Genomic DNA, 19,688 nt, shown 5'->3' on the forward strand with positions numbered 1-19,688 from the left:
GGCAACATTTTCCATCGCCTCTGTATGACTCTGGTGAGTTCAGTGTTGGTATTAAGGTGGCTTTTGAACCCAACCTGGCCTCTTCCAGCAACCAAAGCATCTCCTGGTCTGCTTGTCCTGAGCAGGCCACGGAGGGCCGTGCAGCACCAATCCTATGGTCAATTTCCTGGGTGAGCCATTTGCTCCTTTGTCACACTTGGCGCCTCCTTCTATGCTTACTCTGGAGGCTATTTTTCCTTCCCAGATCTTACTCCCTTTTGCACATTTATTCTTAAACCTGTGAGACAGCTTATTGCCCACGAGGCATGGAACCTCAGGAGCCATTGTCATCTAGCTAAAGCCTTAGCTTAACATTTGATTCTGGTAAAGAGGAAGCAAATGGCAATGATCTTGGCAGGGTCAATACAATCCTTATCACTTCTGGACGTCAAGGTATGAATGCATTTTAGCTGTTTCTTTGCCCCCTGAAAAAAATGGAAGAGAAAGTGCTCTTGAAAGAATGAGTGGGGGGAAGTGCTCTTAAAAAGGAAAAAATTAGATTGAAAAGAAAGGTAGAGTAAAAAATTACTTCTTACTTTCCACAGGAAAATACCCGTGACCCCTTAGCTTCTCTATTAAACTCACCTACAAAACCCCAGCTTCACTGAAACCCACTTCTCTGTCTTCTCCACACCTCTAAGCAAGCAGTTGAAAGTGGCTGGGGAGACTGGTTTGCCAAGCTGATTGGTTTCACTTTAAGTGAATAAATATAAATCTCGAACAGCAGTTTATCACTTTACCAAACACCAGAGGCATCATTCCCTTTTCTCTCTGCATTTTCTCCCCACAACTTCTGTCCCTCACTCAAATAATGAGCTTCCTCCATTCCCTTCCGAGAAGCCAGACAACCCCCGGGGAGGAATTCCCTCGTATTTCACCACCAGAAATCCAAATCTATGTCACTTCCCTTCTCCTCTGCTTTCATTCTTTTTACAGAAGATGAGTTCCTTCTTCTATCAGTTAAAAATTGCTTAAAAATAGATAATATGATCAATGTACTCTATTATAAATAAGATCCCAGAGGGGCCTGTATATAGCTCTTAGAAAAATCCTAAAGGAAAACAAAGACAATTTAGTACTTCTGGTGTGTAAAAAGGGTCATTAATTTTAAACTCAAAATATTTTTTTAAAAGAAGTGGCTAAATATGGTACTGTTACAGTTTTGCTCAAGTGTTAATTCCAGAACAAACAAAAAGTAAACGAGACAATCAGCTTCCATTCACCTCTGCTGAAGAGCCTGGCGGGTGGGTTCTTTCAGCCGCTCCTTGTCAGCTCTTTCTTCGATGTCCTCGATGCTTTTCAGCAACTCCTCTTTCTGATCATGGAATGCCTTCTTCAGTACCGCCAGGGCATCGGCCTCACTCTGCTTGGTTCCCAGAAGGTTCTGGATCCTCTCTAATTCGAAACAAAGCTGATCCACTGCGGTTCTGCAGGAAGTCCTTTGCTCGGAACCTCCACTCCTGAGATGGTATTGAGCTTTGGTAAGGAGGCCGTCGAGGCTGATGGCAGTAGATTCTAATGTTTTCGCATCTTGAAGAGCATCATTTAGGTCCTTTTCTAATAGATCGGACTGCTGCTTGTTCATACTGCTGGTTGCTTCCACCGTTTGCCTCAGCCGGTGGAGAACCCCCGACAGCGAGGTGTGGCTCTGCAGGAATGCGGCCAGCTGGGACAGGGCAAGCTGCCGCCTCTCCACGACCTGGCTGGCCTCCTCAAACAGCTGGAAGCAGTCCTCCGCTTTGCCCTGGAGGAGGTGAAGGTCCTCAGCGCGACCCAGCGCACCCAGCTTTGCCAGGTGACCCTGCACACTCTGCAGTTCTCCCTTTTTGCTCTCTACTTCTGCAGCGTGGTCCTGGAAGGGGAGAGAGTTATTGCTTCCCCAGACACATTACATTTTACCCACACAGATAAAGTCAGGCTTTGTGATGTCAGGACATATTTTTGAACGCAAAGGATGGCTCAGTACTTAAAGGTCAATTATGACGAATCTTGTAGAAACATTCTCAAAATTTCTGTTTTGCTTATCTATATATTTCACATAAAACACAACTCTGACTTGGAACTCATTCATTCCATGGAAAAGAATTTCTTCGTGGATAGAGATAGTTAAAATAAATTACGTGTGTGTATGTATATATATATATATACACATATATATATAATTTGTATGTGTATATACATACATCCAACATATACATATATATCTTTTAAAAATCTTCTAAATGTTCAATTTTCTTTGAACTGCACATATGCATACACTATAATTATTATATATATAGGATGAGCTCTATTTTAGAATTAATTAGACTTTACTTAGAATTATTAATATATAGACTTAGCTTTATTATTATAACATTCTATATTTACTTTATATAGTATAACAATATAATGCATATAAATTATAACATGAAATATTATATATATAGTAGAGCTAATTCTAACAGAGCTTGTAGGGAAGACGGACAGGAACAGATGAACAGTACCACCTGTTCAGAGGTAGTGCAGTGTGAGGCAGGTGGAAACCTGCACAAGTTTTAGCTGCCTTCTCTTTAAAGAGACATAGATTAGCTCCATGAGATTGTTGTATAGGAAATCTGAGTAGCTCACAATAAATCTTGTTTAAAATCTAGCAGAGATTTGCCAACGATCTCAGCATGGTTCCCATTAAACACAAATCATCATCTATCTTAATCTCGACCACAGTAGCCTTAATATTCTTCTCAGCTTGACTTCTAAACTCTCCAGGGTTTCTTTGAGCATTTACATTACAAAACTGACCATTCACTCTCTGCCCGTTTGAGATGTAAATCTTTTTTAAAAGCCCCTGACCAGTTTTACAACTCAAGAATATCTTTCCCTAGGACAGAGGAGTCATTCCTTTGAAATATGTATCATGAAGACAGCATCCCTCTCTCCCAGCCCCAGGTTGTAACATGAAGATATGAGAACTTTTCCTTTGGATAAAACCAGTTAGCAACCCCAGCACACAGTCAGAACTCAATAAATATTAACTATTTTATTATTAAATATTGTTATAAGTTTATCATGTAGTGTTCTCCAACTATTCCAATGCTCGATGGTCAGTATTTGATTTTTAAAAGTTTTTTAAATGCCAGGATAGATATTATGCATAAACTATAAATAGGGAAAATAAATCCTAAATTTTAAATAATGTTCAGGCTGAACAGTAAGTCAGAAAACCTGTATCATTTAAGGATTAGAATACAGTATTAGTTTTCAGCATTGGAACAAAGTAAAGCAGAAGCTTAAAAATGAACATCCTGTCACTTCACCCTAGAAATCATTTGCTCCACTTTGAAGGAAGAGTGTCTTAAGATGGTTGCCTATTTTATCTGACACAGTTTTATCTGCTTAATTTATCTGTATAACATATTGCCTAGACTCTTATGCTCAATGATTAAAACATTTGCATATTAATAAAAAGTTAAAATGCTGCCAAGTGTTTTTATTTTTTTAACGTTGCATCTCTTTAAAATTCAAGAGCTCTCTTTTGTGAATCAATTCTTCAGTCTTAAAAGAATGCACTTCACCTTGTGCCGAGTAAGGGCTGCTTGATGGTCCATTATACTTATCTCAGAAGTAGTTTGTAATTCACTGAGGAACAGCTTGATCCAGACAGAAAAGGAAAGCAGTAGTTCATCAAATTGCTCATGTTCAGCAACCACAGACTGAAGAAAATTAATCCTATGGACAGAAAGATGTTAAAGTTAGGGTGTCCCACAGCTGGACAGAAAGAATTAATGATACGTTTTGGGGATAAGCTTCACCAAGGGCAAAAGTGATGTTGTCATACACGGACAGACCAGAACTCGTGATGTCTTCTAGCTCTCAAACCCCGTTTCTCTCACACTTCCCCCATCTCAGTGAATGTTACCCACCATCTACCCAGATGGTCCAACGAGTCACTCTTCATCCCTCCATTTCTTTAACAACACATCTGATCTCTGCCGATCTTGACCGCACCCCCACCTCAGCATGTTCTGTCTGGGCTCTTGTCTCCACTTCCACACCTTGGTCTCAGTGTCTTCACCTCCTGCCTCACCTCCCACAGCCTCCTACACTGGCCTCCTTCCTGCCTCCATTGCCTCTCTACAATCCACTCTGTAGCCAGAAATGGTCTTGATGCCATCAGAACATCTCTGCCAAGCTTAAATACGGGGACAATTAATTTCTTGTTGCCCTTAGGAAGGCAAGACTTCAAAATTCCTCACTGTGGTCTACAAGGGGTCCCACATAATCATCTTCTCTGATGTCATCTGATACGGTGCTGCCCACACTGCCACTGACCTCTGTTCCCCACCATCCCAGCTCATTACTGTCTTAGAGCCTTTGTTCTTTTTGCTCCCTCTGCCTGTCTGCTTCATCCCAAAAGTATCACTAATCTGCTTCCTACACCCCATTCAGATCTTAATCAGACAGCATGTCTCCTGAGAGGCTTTGCTTGGCCACCCAGTCTGCAGTCCCTGCCATGTTCCTCCAGTTTGTTGTCTTCATATTACTTAACACCACCTGAAATGCTCCTATGCCTTCATTTGATTAATTACACATCTATCCTCCCCCTCACTTGATGCTTACTGCTATATCCTTAGTACCTAGAAAGGTGCCTGGGATGTGAGCAGGGACCAATCATTGCTCATGTAACAAGTGGACGAGACTGATTAAAAATGGCTGATGTAAGATTAGAATTCAAAGCTAACATTAAGAATAATACCTTAATCAAATATTAATATTTGTTATAATGGTTCATATCCAAAGTTCAATATTTAAATAGACTTTCAGGTTTTAATCCTTACAAAATCTTCTCCACATTATATGCCTAGATTATATTAGGAATGCTTTCATACATTTGTATCATTTTAAAGCCCTTTACTTTCCCTTAGTGAGAGGCAGAGATCCTCCTCTTTTTTACAGAAAATTACTCACCTTTCAAGAGTTTGGCACCAAATCCTTCCATCAGCCTTTCCTGAACCCAATCAAATGTCCTTTCTTTTTGTTCCCAAAATATCCTATGTCCACCTCTCTCACTGATTTTCTCATTATTCCCATGCTGATCCATAAAATACTTGAGGCAAGGTTTTATTTATTTGCATGGCTTCAGTGTTTGACATGGTGCCTCGTATACTCAACAGGTACCCAATAAACATTTGCTGATTGATTGAATAAATGAGTAAACAGACAATGGAACAAACACAAGCCCCACGGAGGTCAACAGTGGAACTGTTGACTGTTGCTAACCCAAGTTCACAGAAGGGTACTCCACTCCTTCTAGAAACTCAATAAATATTTGCTGAATGAGTGAATTAAAAATTAACTAGAAAGGTTAAATGTCTTGTTCAAGATTACATGGGTAATGAATACCAATTTAGGTAAAAAATTTTGTTTTCTAGCATATTAGAAAGGTACAGATGTCAACTGTTAACCTTCCAGTCAACTAATATTTAATCCATTTTTTGGGTCTCCTTTTAATATAGTAACGGTAATATCCCTGCCCTCTACAAAGATCTATATTGGAATGAAATGGAAAAAAATAGATTCTCTGTTGAGAAAGATCATGTGAGGTACAAGTTTAATTACCATTTTTCCCCTGTACATAAATAGCTTGGGCAATGATAGAACAAACAAGAACAATCTTACCTTCTTCAGTGCAGCTCAACTAATTCGATCACTTGCCCTGATTGCAAGACTAAATCAAATGTCCTTTCTTTTTGTTCAAAATTCTGAATTCAAAGTACTAATTTTCATCAGAAATACTGATTTTTAAGCACTTTGATTTTTAAAATGACAAAAAAAGTAAGTTTTCTTCCCTTCTATAATTATGCCCTGAATCACTGGGTTAAACACAAGTGAACAAAACTATGCTTTCTTAATTTACACACTCACAATTTTTTAAAAATGAGCAACACTCGAAGTTTTTCTGAAACCCAACCTTTTGCTAATTATCTGTGGTAAATCTCTCCATCTCTCATCCAGCTGCTCCAAATGTAGTTTCATCATTTTCACGTCCTCTTTGGAGGCCACTGAGAATAGGGATTCCTTTAATTGCAACAGGTTGCTGTAGATTGAGGCCTGGGCCACGACTTCATCTTGCAGAGCCTGAGCGAAATAGACGGTATTACAGATCTCATCCCAACGTGATTGACCAGTAAGGACCACATTCTTGCAAAATGGACCAGGTCATCGGGACCAGGCTAAAAAGAGTTTCTATCACTTGATTTAGAAATGGGTCCACTTAACCTCTAATACAACATTAAAAATGCTTCTGAAACCTGAATTAGTTCTCCAGAGTCTGAGTTACAGGAAGTCAGGCAAATTTAGAAGCTGTAGAGTTTCTTTCAGAATAAAGAAACTGAGCAAGTGAAGAGAATCAAAGAGAAACTATTGTTGAAGAGAAATGATGCATATTTAATGAGAACAGGTGCAATTCTAGGTTCTGGGAACACAGTGTATCTCTCTGTGCAGAGACTACATGAGGCCAAACCAGGGAACTTACAGGCTTTTCATTTTATTTTCATGCAACAGAACTACTTATTTTTAATCAGGCAATGAATCTCTCAGGTGATGTGAATGGTGCATAAAAGCTGTGGTTCCCACCTAATAAGAAATAAATATAAACACTCTCAAGACAGCTGTAGCATGGCACATAGTTGATGGTTGTCAAAATGTTTTCTTTCCCTCCCTGGTGAGGCCACATTGTGATACAAGCAAAGTTGCTACAGGTATCAGAGGAAGGCGTACACAGCCTGTGGATGACAGGAAAGACCACAACGCAGAGCTGGGACTTGTGCTGAGCAGGATGAGGGGACACAAGACCAGGAGGTGGGAATGAACCAGGAATGTTCAGACCAACGGGGAGGCAGTGTGACACAGTGCCCAGATGTGGGCCTCCAACCCCATCTTGGTGTTGTAACTTGCACAGCGCTGCTTTCCATAAAGAGACGTGTGGGAATACAGTTTTATATAACCCGATATCCTTCTGTCATTTTTAAGAAAAGGAGCCACAATTTCCTCTCTTAGAACATTCCACATCATATTTATAAATAAGAAGATAAACACCAGATTGTGGACTGAGAATTGCCCTTTATCCTCAGACAGGACAATCACTGGAGGTTTCTGAGCACGGACTTTTTGGGAGATAAATGCAAAATGTTAGTGTTTAATTAGCTAGAAAGACAGGAGAACCCAGAGTGTAGGAAACCCTCAAAGTCAAGATAGGAGCACATCTGAAGACGGGGGAACAGGTTCAGATGCTACAGACACAATCTGATGGAGTTTTTAGAGAAAACTCTGCTGAAGTTTTCAGCAATTACAAAAAGTAAAAGAACCTACCCTCCTGTTAAACATTTTATAAAAGGTAATGGGAGAAGGTTGGGGCGTAAATCTGTTACACAGTAAAATCTCTTTTGTGAAGCAATTTTGCTTGTTGAATTTTCTGGCACCTACAGCATAACTTAAAAAAAAAGTTACTAATCTCCAGAAATCAAGAACATTGTCTGTTGTTTCAATAATACTTAAAGATTTTTTGAAGTTTAAGAAGTTGACTTCTTCAAGGATGTAATAAGCTATTATTCTTTGTCTATCTTCATTTGTGCTTATTTATTTTTTCCTGTCTTGCTTGAAAATAATCATTACTGTGACTTCTTTCTACATTGTATTCCTTCTCTTTAAAAAAAAACTTTTCATTAAGAAAAATGCATACAAATACTAAAGTAGGAGGAATACAGCTATTAACCAGCTTCAGAAATTACTCACTGATAGTCAACTTTGTTTCTCTGTGTTTCTACTCATTTCTCCTTCAACTTTGCTGCCAGATAATTTGTACTCAAATGCCAGACATTGCATTAGAGAGTTTTCTGACACATCATGGAAACTGATCATCACGAAGTTCACCATGATTTTGACTTTCAGGGCAGGGCTGTTCTCCTTCTCAGCATCACAGACCAAAACAAGAAGTGAAGTTGGATAGAAGATTTTGTTCCCGATTTGGTTTTACAATGCAGCCATAACAAAGAGCATTTCACTTTCCTCACACTTCCTTGAACTTGCCTGTATTAACTGAAGTTCACTCTCCACTTTGACTCTGTCCGCAGAAATGACCGCTTCCGGGGAACTGGCTGCGGCTTCACACCGCTCTAACCAAGTCGTAAAGGTTGACAGTTCTTTCTCTAGCCTAGAGAAAGCAGAAATAAGAAACAAATTCATCCAAAATGATCATACTTGAAAACTGAACCTTTCTGAAGTTGAAGGCCAACAGTAACCATGATAAATACCACAGTGTTGGTTGAGTTCCTCTCCTGTATGTGTATGAACTTGCATGTATGTTCAGATCTGTGCAATATGTAAAGACACATCCTCTCCGCTTTCAGCAATTTCCATCTTATAATGAAGATCAGTGTCTTCCCACGGTAGACACATGAGTTGATGGGTTTTACACTCGAGATGATCATTTCCCATCACTTAAAGTCCAGAATGTCCTCTTTAAGAGTGGCTACTGAAACCCGGGCTGCCAACTGGAGAAGGCAGGCTGCTCACCTCTGCCAGTGGGCCAGCAGCTTCTCCAGCGCCGTCTGTCTCTCCTTAGCCCAACGCAGCAAACCCTCGTACCTCTGCTGCAGGGCTTCAGCCTCCCGGACAGAGGAGTCTCTGTCGGCAACCTTCTGGGCGCTGGCTAACAAAGCTGCCACTGTGCTGGTCAGTGATTCCAGGGCCTGACAGAGATCCTGACGTGAGAGCAGAGGAGCGCAAAGGAGACAGAGCATCAGAAAAGACAGTTTTCTTTGAGACCCATTATCACCAAACGTTTCCCCTTTGTCATAATAAATAGCAATGATACTCAAAAAATATCTCTGCCTACGATTTTCAGCATGGCACAGTGAGAGAGACGAGAAAGTTACTTCATGAATGCAGAAGTCAAAAATGAGGACGGGAGACTATTCCCCAGACAAGACTTTGTTGCTCTTTATCTGAATAATTTCAACTTTCCCTTAAGGACTTGGATAATTTGTGAAAATTGTTATTCAAGTTATACCAAATGCATTTAATAAAAAACCTATTTCTAATTTGCAAGAGCTACATGCCACATGCTATAATCTTGCTAAAAAAAAATATGGGAAGTTATGGCTGCTGTCAGGAATGCACGGTAATGACGACAATAAGGGTGCCTGAGAACATGGCGGGGACTGTGTCATGCACATTACAGGTACTAGCACGTTCGATCTTCATAAGAATCCTAAGAGGTATGTTCTCTCATTGGCCCCACTTTACAGATCAGAAAATCAAGGCAGAGAAAAAGAATTTACTTGCTTTAGGAAATCTAAATATTAGAAAAGTACAACATTATCCTCTCTGGTGTTTATTATTAATTTAGTTGTCTATTAAAATAATTCCATCAAACACAATTTTGCTACTTTTCCTCATTCATTTGGGGTGTATTTTTTTAAAAAGTACATAAATAAGGCAAAACTGCATTCTTATTATAAATATTCAAATGGTATAAATTCCACTTCCCTTTCAACTGTTCACTATCGCTGCAGCCCCTTTCTCTGCACTTATGTATACATGTGCCCACACACAAAATGCATATATATTTTTTGTTTATTAATTAACATGCTTCTTTTGAGTATTTCTTCGTGCATGATTCTTTCACTTTGCTCCTTCCCCTAAATTCTGCCAGAAGCATCTGTTGCTTTGTAAAATGTCTCCTAACGGTTACCACTTCAGGGACCAGGCCACAAAAGTTAGTTAATCGAGAAAAAAATCAGCGAGGACATGGTCTTTGTACATCTGAGTGTCGTGGGTTAAAATCTGAAGTCTGCTATGCAAATTTTCTTTTTTTTGTAATTTTGGCAAGAGGTAACAGGGTTTATGAAAGCTATAATCTGAAAAAGTTACATGTTTTAATTAAAAGAAAAAAATATGTTTTAAATGAACACTCCTTTAATACACATTTTTAATGAAAACTTATATATCTTATGTTATATGAAGTGAATATGTTTGATTTATATTATTCCTCAAATAACATAAATTTTTTTCAATTTGGACTCATAAAAATATTTACTGTTTCTTTCCAAGCAGGAATTACCAAATTTCTGACTAGATAACGAAGGAGGAATGTTGAAACATGCTCTTACCATATGTTCTTGGAGAACTTTGTATGTTTCTGTAGCTGAAGAACACATTTTAATTGGATCAGCAAGTTTATCCTCAAATTCAGACACAGACTGCTGGATCTAAAACATTGGTAAAATATAAAAATAATGGTGGGAAAAACATATATCAAGGCAGAAAAGGTAATTGGGGAAACAGCAAGCCTATCTTTTTGTATAACTTTCAAAGTGATGATAAAATATATTTTTAAAAAATCTAAAATCAATCTGTCTCACTGTGTAAAAGGAATATAGTTAAGCCTTAATGCCTACTTGAACATAAAGTATAATGACATTTTTATATTCCCTCAAAAAAGGTACCATGGAAATAATTATATACTCAGTCATCATTGACAACTCGGTAAATATCGGTACATTGTGTCTTTTCCTTATTCCGTCATTTCTGGACTATTTATTGCACTTCATTATAAATGCAAGGTGAAATAGGTAACTTCAGCATGCATGGACCAGTTCTTACGTTTCTGAGATTCTCTTCAAACTTTTGCTGCTGAGATAAATGTCCCAGGATTGTTCCTTCCAGACACTGTGCATGTTCTCGGAGTTCTTCCCAGTATCTTCTTATTTGTGTCAGCTTGGCCTTGATTCGAGCAGATTCTCCAGTGGTAATAAACTGAGCAAAAGACTGGGCTTCTTCTTCTAGCCCCGTAATGCTGCTGACCTTACTTTCTATTTCCTGAATTGTGACCTAATATTTAAAACAAGAGAAATGACAATGTAGGCTGAGTAGGTTTTGCCTTCTCGAGATGATGTAATCATCTACAGAGAAAGAAAATCGGCAGAATTTTCCTTAACCGACATTTCAACACACTCGCACCAGCAGAGAGCAGCTACAAACACCATGTGTTTCCTGACCTCGTTTGGGGAGGACAGACACACAGACAATGTCTGAAAAATACAAACTGGGGCAGCTGTGCATGCTGGATGGAGAATAAGGAGAAATACCCACCCCTGCCTGCAGTGAAGTAAGCAGGGACATGTCCCTAGAACTCTTACAGTCTCTCTGAAAGTACAGAGAATTCTCCACTTACCCTCTGAGTCAAGCATTTTGACTACCTGATTTGGGAAGCCCTGGGTTTCTAAAATCATAGGAACACTAATATTGACATCCATTTAATTTTCCTAAAATGTAGTTGAGTATTTCATATTTTACCAAACTAAAAAGTTTTCTGATTCCACGCCTACCTAAACTGAGTCTTTTCAAATTTATCACCTATTCTTTATGCCAAAGGTTTCCAAATTTGAAATACATTAGGGTCACCTGGACCCATCCTCAGGGACTCAGACTCACTGGGCTAAAGGTGGGGCCAACTTTGCAGCTCTAGTAACTTCCCAGGTGACACACTGTTGCTGACCCAGGGATCCAGTCTGGGAACTACTACTTTATTCACTAGCTGTGGACTCTACAGTAAGGAGCCGAAAGACTATGGTTTCCATTTGGGGCAGGAAGATATTTTATCTATTAGCCAACACTGAGAGCCACTAAAGTAGTGGTCATATGTATGTGTGTGTGTGTGGGAGGCGGGGGTCTCTTATAAGCATAGAGGTTGATTTATGTATAAGAGAAGAAAAATTATTTCTCTGAGAAAAAGATCCAAATCATTCAACCAAAATAGAGCCAAAAATTCAAATAAGTCTCAGTTTCAAATAATTTAAATAGAAAGTACTGCTAATCTAGAAAAAAATAAATGTGTGACTCTTTGTCTAGATGAGACAACAGAGTCAGAAATCACTTCTGTCTAGATAAGGCAAGTAGAAATAACTGGCATCAGATTAGTGCCAGGTACACATCATTTATTTTTATTTTTCATATTCATGACTATAGTGGTATATCTGATAGATATTTGTCATTTGAACATTAATACAATCTTTCTCTGTGTTGCTGTTTTTTAAGATTTTTTTTGGAAAAAATTACTCAAAAATTCAACAAATGCATATTGAGTTTTCTAGGCACCAGTAGTTGTTCTAAGTGCTTTCAGCACATCAGTGAGATAATCTTAGTTAAAATCAAAGTTCTTAGTTCTTCGAGTAACACATGCCATCAACAAATTCAGAGATGCAACCTATATAATCATACTGTTGGATTGTGGCAAAAAAATTTCCAATCCAAAAAGAGAGGATGGAAGAGAAACCCAGCATATGTTCTTATCATCTGTGAGTTATCAATTAGGAGTTTTGGGAATAGCATTAATGAAGAACAAAAATGGGCTTATAGATAAATATCTTCACAGCAATGGAAATATTTCATTAATTTTAATCCTAAGATTGTTTTAAAGTGAAACTACTGTGAGAATTGTTACCATATTTTTAATAATTCCTACAAGGTAGTCTTCTGTTTGGAAATAGGATATGAACCAAATTCCACAGTACAGTGTATTCAACTCTATCTTTGCTTATTCTAGCAAATATATTTTTCCTGCAATTTGTATTCATTTTTAGATAGTTTTCAAAATGCCATATTGGAATATTAAAATGTATTTCTAGTCTAACAACATGGGAATCCATAACTGAATGTTTACATAGTTAAAAATAAAATACATAATCATTTTGTTTCCTAAAGAGTAAAAGCACGATGACATTTGACCATGGATATATTCAGAAGACCTGGAATTAAGGTTTAAATACTAGTAAAATGAATTAGAGAAAGGATAAATAAATTAGAGAGTGTATGTCAAAAATCTTTGAAAGAAAAAATTGAAGACACAACTATTTAAATGTGCCATTCTTTGTTTTCTTAGAATCTAGTGAAAATGATTAAATGACAACTTTTTAAAACAGTTTGAAGATTAAACATATTTCATGGATATTCTTTAATGGCTGGGCATCTGTTTTTCCTAGTATATCACACAAGACATAAGCCAGACTGCATATACCAGACTCCATGTACCCCTGACTGCAGAAGATGTGTGATAAGCAATGTAATCTTAGCCAAACAATATTGCACCCTCCCACTGTGCACATGGTAATGACTTGCTCTGAGTCATAATGCAAAATGTTCCCTCACCTTGGTATTTATTTTTACTATATTTAGTCAAATGAAATGGCAGAGGGTTTTCCCATTCCAAAAAAGTGAGCTGAGCAAGAAAAAGAAGGGGCTGAATTTTGAAAATGTGTTGAGTAAAAATTGTATAAAAGAAAGAGAAATGAACACTCAGAATTCATTTCTCTCTCAGCCCATTTTTTTTCCCCTTAAGCTACTTGAATGAAGTGGATGATGACAGTCTATGCACATGATTATTTTAGAACTGGGGGATAACGTATCAGAGCATGAGTCCACGTCCCCGAGGTCATCATAAATACCAGCATTAGAGCAATGGGATCTGATTGCTTCACCTCAAGAAAGCAACTTCTCAAACCCCTCCTTGTGGTTGCTGAGGGTAAATGCCACCGATATTTGAGCTAGACATTTAGAACAATTCTTATAAAGTACAGTTGTAGATGACGAATACATTTCATGCGCTATAAATGAATCAAGAGGACACTCTAATGGGGTTAATTCAAAATCCAGGAAAAGAATAATGTAACCATAAAAACATTTTAATGATATTGCACACAGTAATGACTTTGAATGTGTCAGTCAGTCAATATTAATACATAATTTCATCTATAAAGTGTTGCCCAGCATCAATCAGGACCTTTTAGCTCAGCATCTTGTGTGAGTTTAATTTTAACAGCGTCACATAGCAGTGAAAGATTCGTCATGGGGCCAGATAGCATTTGATGAAACATAAGAAAGGTGCTCTTAAAAGCTAGACATGGATTAGAAATGTAACTTGTGAGCAGGTCACCTTGATTTGGTGGATTTGTGTGTCCATGGCAGATGACGAAGTTTCCAAGGCATTGAGTTCTTTTTCTTTCTCAGTTATCCAGACAGACAGGGTCTCAAGATTATTGCCAAAATGATCCCACTTGTTTTTCACCATTTCCATGGTTTTAATACTAAAATTAACCAAATTAAGCAAAAAAAAATGCAGTATTTTAACAGAAAACAATAATACATTTTCCTTTAAATCATCAGGTGAAAAGATAGTGAAGATATCTGTGACCATGTCGAAATTGAAACCATTAGAACAGGGGGAGAAAATGCACACTGATCTGAGTTAGTCTGTCAGTTCTCAAGCCTTCCTACCTCCTCCGAGAAAGAGCATTTAACAAGGTGGCGCTATGCTGTTACGGGTGGAATTGTGCTTCGAACAAAATACTGCTGGGTCCAAAGGCTTTGAATTCACGCTAAATCTAGTTAAATTCTGCACGTGACCAGCAGTTGCCAGGACTTATTTTAGCAAACTGTCCATCTAGCTCCCAGTGATCACAGCTTTTCAGCAGTCCTTGACTTTTGTCAACATGATCCTTTTGCTTTTAGAGGAGAGATACTGCAGTGATGTTTTATACTCAAAGAGCTTTATAAAATACATCTTTATGAATCAAGAGAGAGCTTGTAATCTCAATCCCATGCCATGCATGAACTGCTTCTATCATTACAACAAAGCCTGCAATCTATGGGTCTATAATGATTTCAGCTACTCTTAGATGTCTGTATGATCTTGATTCCAAGTGACTATATAAATTCTTGTACATGAGCACCCTAATTGCTTTTAGACAACTTGGGCTTTATTTGTAATAAATCTAGTGAATAAAATTTCAACTCTAGATTCCCAGTTTGTATCAGCTAGGCATATATAACCATGAGATTATGGCTTTCAGTTTAGAAAAAGACTAGGAAAATAAGAGTATATCATTGAACTGTTAAGTCCTTGGGTTAAAAAAAAAAAGAAGCAATTTCCCTGTTTACCAAAAGGCACTTGAAGACATCAAGAAAAGTACAATGGCTCACTGATTGTCAAATTATATAATATTGCAATCTCAAATGTATACCTTGGATGTACCTTTGCTGTCATCAGTACCAGTAACACAAGGTATATGATATTGCAATTTTTTAATGAAATAAAGATTCAAATGGAAAATCCTACTAGAAGTAGCCTCTTTTATAATAAACTCTAAGTCTTCCTATTTCTACCTTGATGGATGTTTAAAGTTTTAAGTCATCATTTGGTTTAAATAAACTATTTAACAAAATTTAAAGTTTAGACAAATATACAATATTAAGTATCAGGTGCTAATAGTATTAAAAACAAATTTTACATTTTAAAACCTATCTTAGAAATTATGTCCTATACCTTAAGAACAATATGTGTTACTGATTTGCCACTGAATCATATTTAAAATAGAAATGTTCAACCATATTGGCCATATGTTTGTCCCCTCCAAATCTGTGTGTGTGTATATTTTGTACGTAATAGGGTACTATAGGCCAAACGATCCTTTCTTTTTAGATAAACAAACATTAAATGTTTAAAAATAAAATAGATTTTTGAAGTTAATTTTTGGAAACAGTATATCAATCAGGGAGAAGTTGAGTACTGAGGCACTGTGAATCCTGGAGTTGGAAACACTTGTCATATGTGTTTAGGCCTAGAATCTACACAACCAAAATATCTACCCTTCCCTCTAATCGGTGACAGAAGAATAGTACAGTAAAAGAATTATATGAAATACTGGTTCTTTTTTGAGATTCCCTCTCCAATGTATGAAGGCCACTTGAATTTTATAGATATGGCTTTCTAATGAACAGAATTGGTTTACGATGCAAAAACCACATCCCTTATGCTTTTCTGCGCTGTTAGAGACGTTGGATTCTACGTTGGTGATACTTTCTTTTGAATTGTAAGTTGCTTCCTCAAAACATGCTGAAATACACAGACACTTTGAGATTGGAAAAGAATGTTTTGAATACAATATACAGGAAAGAGAGTATGAAACTTTATCTCAGAGAAGAAAGTTTAGGACTTGTCAAGCACATACTCTTCTTCAAGTGTGTCTTCTAATTTTTTGACTTGCTCTTTGATTGACTTGGCCTGCTGCTGAAGCAGCTGCTTATTCCTGGGCCCCAGTGGGATCTCGGAAGCTTCCTTCACAAGATTCTCAGCCTGGACTGCAATACCTTCTGTTCGTTTAGAAAACTCCTGGAAAAAGACATTATAATTGTTAGGACAGCATCTTCTCTGAAACTCTGCTTGCAAATAAACTGCATATACAGCAGACTCTCCCCCAGAATAGATGGATAGATGAATAGATTTAAACATGCATGAATACTGTCATATGCTATTCTTAGCAGTAAAACAGACTTACTTTCATTATGGCCAGAATAGACACTCTGTTAAATTATTTTCACTTTATATGATTGAAACCACAACCAGACCTTCATGGTTGGAGAACTACTTTCGGAGTTACCCAACAATTTTCACAAAAATGTCTTCTCAACTGTCTCCTGGTTTGGGTTTATTGTTTAGAATTCCAAGCTGTATTGTAATAATTAACTTGTCCACACATATGTTAGTTTTATTATAGGCCAGTTGGGCAATGGTGATAGTGACTGGGTTTTTTTTTTTTTTTTCAGTCATAAAGACAACAGATTCCTAGACCAATAAATATAAAAACTTATTTATTTAGTTGAAGGATATCTTAGTCAATATAGAGCATCACTGATCTTTAAAGAAACATTTTGTTAACTAGTTCTATGAAAAGAGCTATAAACTTAACTTAATGCTGTTAAATCTTATTATGTATGTATACACACACACCCATATACTATACAAGGGAAAGATGTTTTGAAATAGTCAAACCTGGACTAGGATTCTAGATTTGGTAACTACTATTTATTTTACTTTGACAATTTATTTTTTAGTCTCTTTCATATGAAATGTAGATAGTAATACTTTTCTCATAAGGCTACTCTTAGCATTTCATTAGCAATTTCATTTTTAAATGCCTGGCACTGTGGCGGGTTCCTATTACTGTTTTTTTTTTTTTTATCGTCCTCACATAAAATTGAGAATAAAATGGGTCATAAAGTTCACACACTGATTTTAAATAATGGTGAACTACCTTAATTCAAAAATTAATTTAATATATTTCAGGCACTGGTAAATTTTAGTGATCTCAATTTTGTTAGGTAAATATATTGAATACTGAATTAGAAAAGGTAAACCCAGATAATCTTGAGTGGAAAAAAAATAACTTCATGTCTCATTTCTTCTCCTGCAATATCAGAGGAGGTTTAAGTTTTGATCAATGCCTCTCTCCTAAATAGGTAATGTAAATAATTTTTAAAAGTCAGAATTCTGATAGCCACCTCTTCCCATAAAGTGGCTCTCAAAATTATTACATAATGCCACATAAGAAAGATTTACTATGTAACACTATTGCATCCTCATGTTTGAAAGATTTAATGCCTTCAGAGAAATATCAACATTACTTCAGAGAAATACCCTGCAATTTGAAAGAATAAAAATGAGTAAGTACAGCTTCCTTAGGGTAGAGAGATTTTTAATATCCTAAGATACAGAATTGAATATCACAACATTAATTTATAAGTTATAAGCATCTCCTATTGCATTATGTGAACGAACAGTCTGCAGATTCAACTGTGAAGACTCTGAATCACAGCATTATCTCTCAGAATTCTACAAATAAAATCAGAAATATAAAGTAGTGGGGTTTTTTTTCCCAGCATACTATCTCAGAATCCCATGAATAAAATCGGAAGTTTAAAATAGTGTTTCTCCCCCCCCCACCCCATCTCCTGGTGTTTCCCCGAATCCAGGAGAAAACATGGAGAAAGTAGAGTTATATTTGAAAATCCTTAAATACATTTCATCTAAGAGCCTTTTGTGGGAGCTACATATGGAGAAAATACAACGCAGAGGAATCCAAAGAACAGGATGATGTTGATAAAACCAAATTAAACAAAAATAGAATTACATTGTAAGGTTTTATCTCTAGTCCTAAGAGGAAGACACATGAGTGGCAGCCAGAGGCAGCGGGAAAGAACGGAGTCTGGCATCAGATAGATCTAGAGTTGAAACCAGGCTCTGCCCTTCACTGGCCCCATGACCCTGAGCTACGTAACTCTGCAGATTTTCATTTCCTCATCAGTAAAGCCTTGTTGTGAATATTAAACATGACATTGCTATCAACAGCCTTCCACCCACTGGCGGACAGAAAACACTCAAGTTCCTTAGCACAGCCACTCAAGGGTGGCAACGGGCATGAAGACTGTGTTAACAATGTCAAGCATGCAAAGGAGTAGAGGACAATTATGCTAGATTATGCACTCCTGTGCAGCCGCATATATAAACAATTAGTAAAGGAGCTCAGTTTTCTCTAATGAAAATATAATACAGTGGTTGAGGTTGTGGACTTTAGACTCAGACCTTTTGGGTTTGAATCCCAAACTCACCAGTTAGTAAACCTGAGATCTTGGATAAATTCAGTAACAACTCTGTACCTTATATTTCCTCATATATACAACACGAATAATAAGGGTACCTATTTCTTAGGATTGTTTCGGTGATTAAAGATGATAAACATCAAGTGATTAGTCTAGCAAATAGTATATGTTCAGTAAATGCTACCTCACATGATTAATCTCAACATATGTAAGATTATTGGCTAAAGAGAATTTTAATAATAAGATTAAAAAGATTATATTTGTTTCATCTATAGTTGGCAAACCAATTCAAAGGGATTAGAGCCACAGAGTGTCAGAAACTCTGGATGGAACCCACATAGAACACCCATATGATCATTAACTAAATAAATATGTTTGTGTTTATAAAAAACACCTGATATAGTTTAATATGTAAAATAATTGAAATTAAAAATTAAAAACAAACATAAATTTCTATTTAAATGGCCGAAAAAATCATATAGAATTGAAAGACTCTGTGATCTTATAAAACTTCAAACTCATCAGTGAGCTAATAATAGGATAAATAATGACAAATTAGCAGTACAAGAGACACAGAAGGCTTTTACTGGTGAGACAATAGAAGCACGGGGTTTACATGCTAAAGGCTATGAAAGGATGGATGTAAGAGTTGTCTTCTTCATACACTGACTAACAAAATTCTATACTAAATCAGTCTTTCTATTAACCCCAAACACATGCAATAAGAGCCAAAGGGACTGGTACCACTCCTCTAAATGCTTACATGAATTCATTGGTCTGCTCTGAGTGTCCAGGTATTTGAGCTTACAGGGTTTAGCTTACCAAGCACACCTATTGAATAGCAAATATGGGATGTCCCACTGGAGCTTCACACTTAGTATGTTCAAAACCGAGTTGGTCACCTTCCCCCACAACAGCTATTCCTTCGAGTTCCCATCTCACTCCCACTGTCTATGTCAGACGAACTCAGAACCTTGGGTATCATCTTTCCTTCACTCTCTGTCTCTTCTGCGTCCGTCCTCATGCACTGATTGCCACCCCCCATTCCTCACCTTCATGTTGCTGTTCATATACACATGCAACAATTTTATAATTAAGTCTCATGGCTCCAGACTTTCACCCTTTCAATTTTCTACACCTGCTTAAAAACTCATCTCCCTAAAGTACAGCTCTGGTCA

General features: G+C 37.2%; 1 protein-coding gene across 13 annotated transcripts in view; it reads right to left on the bottom strand.

Annotated features, from left to right (window-relative positions):
- Positions 1-19,688, bottom strand: part of SYNE1 (spectrin repeat containing nuclear envelope protein 1) — a 427,871-nt gene that overhangs the window by 250,040 nt on the left and 158,143 nt on the right. For all 13 annotated transcript variants that reach the window (XM_032485189.1, XM_032485193.1, XM_032485194.1 and 10 more), the window contains 9 exons: positions 16,083-16,243; positions 14,009-14,159; positions 10,681-10,908; positions 10,188-10,286; positions 8,590-8,777; positions 8,104-8,227; positions 5,987-6,153; positions 3,591-3,744; positions 1,263-1,891 (listed from right to left, as the gene is read on the bottom strand). In XM_032485189.1, the coding sequence (XP_032341080.1) occupies positions 1,263-1,891; positions 3,591-3,744; positions 5,987-6,153; positions 8,104-8,227; positions 8,590-8,777; positions 10,188-10,286; positions 10,681-10,908; positions 14,009-14,159; positions 16,083-16,243 (1,901 nt within the window). The remainder of the gene's footprint in view (positions 1-1,262; positions 1,892-3,590; positions 3,745-5,986; positions 6,154-8,103; positions 8,228-8,589; positions 8,778-10,187; positions 10,287-10,680; positions 10,909-14,008; positions 14,160-16,082; positions 16,244-19,688) is intronic.

The sequence above is a fragment of the Camelus ferus genome, chromosome 8 (genome assembly GCF_009834535.1).
Source record: "Camelus ferus isolate YT-003-E chromosome 8, BCGSAC_Cfer_1.0, whole genome shotgun sequence".
NCBI lineage: Eukaryota > Metazoa > Chordata > Mammalia > Artiodactyla > Camelidae > Camelus > Camelus ferus.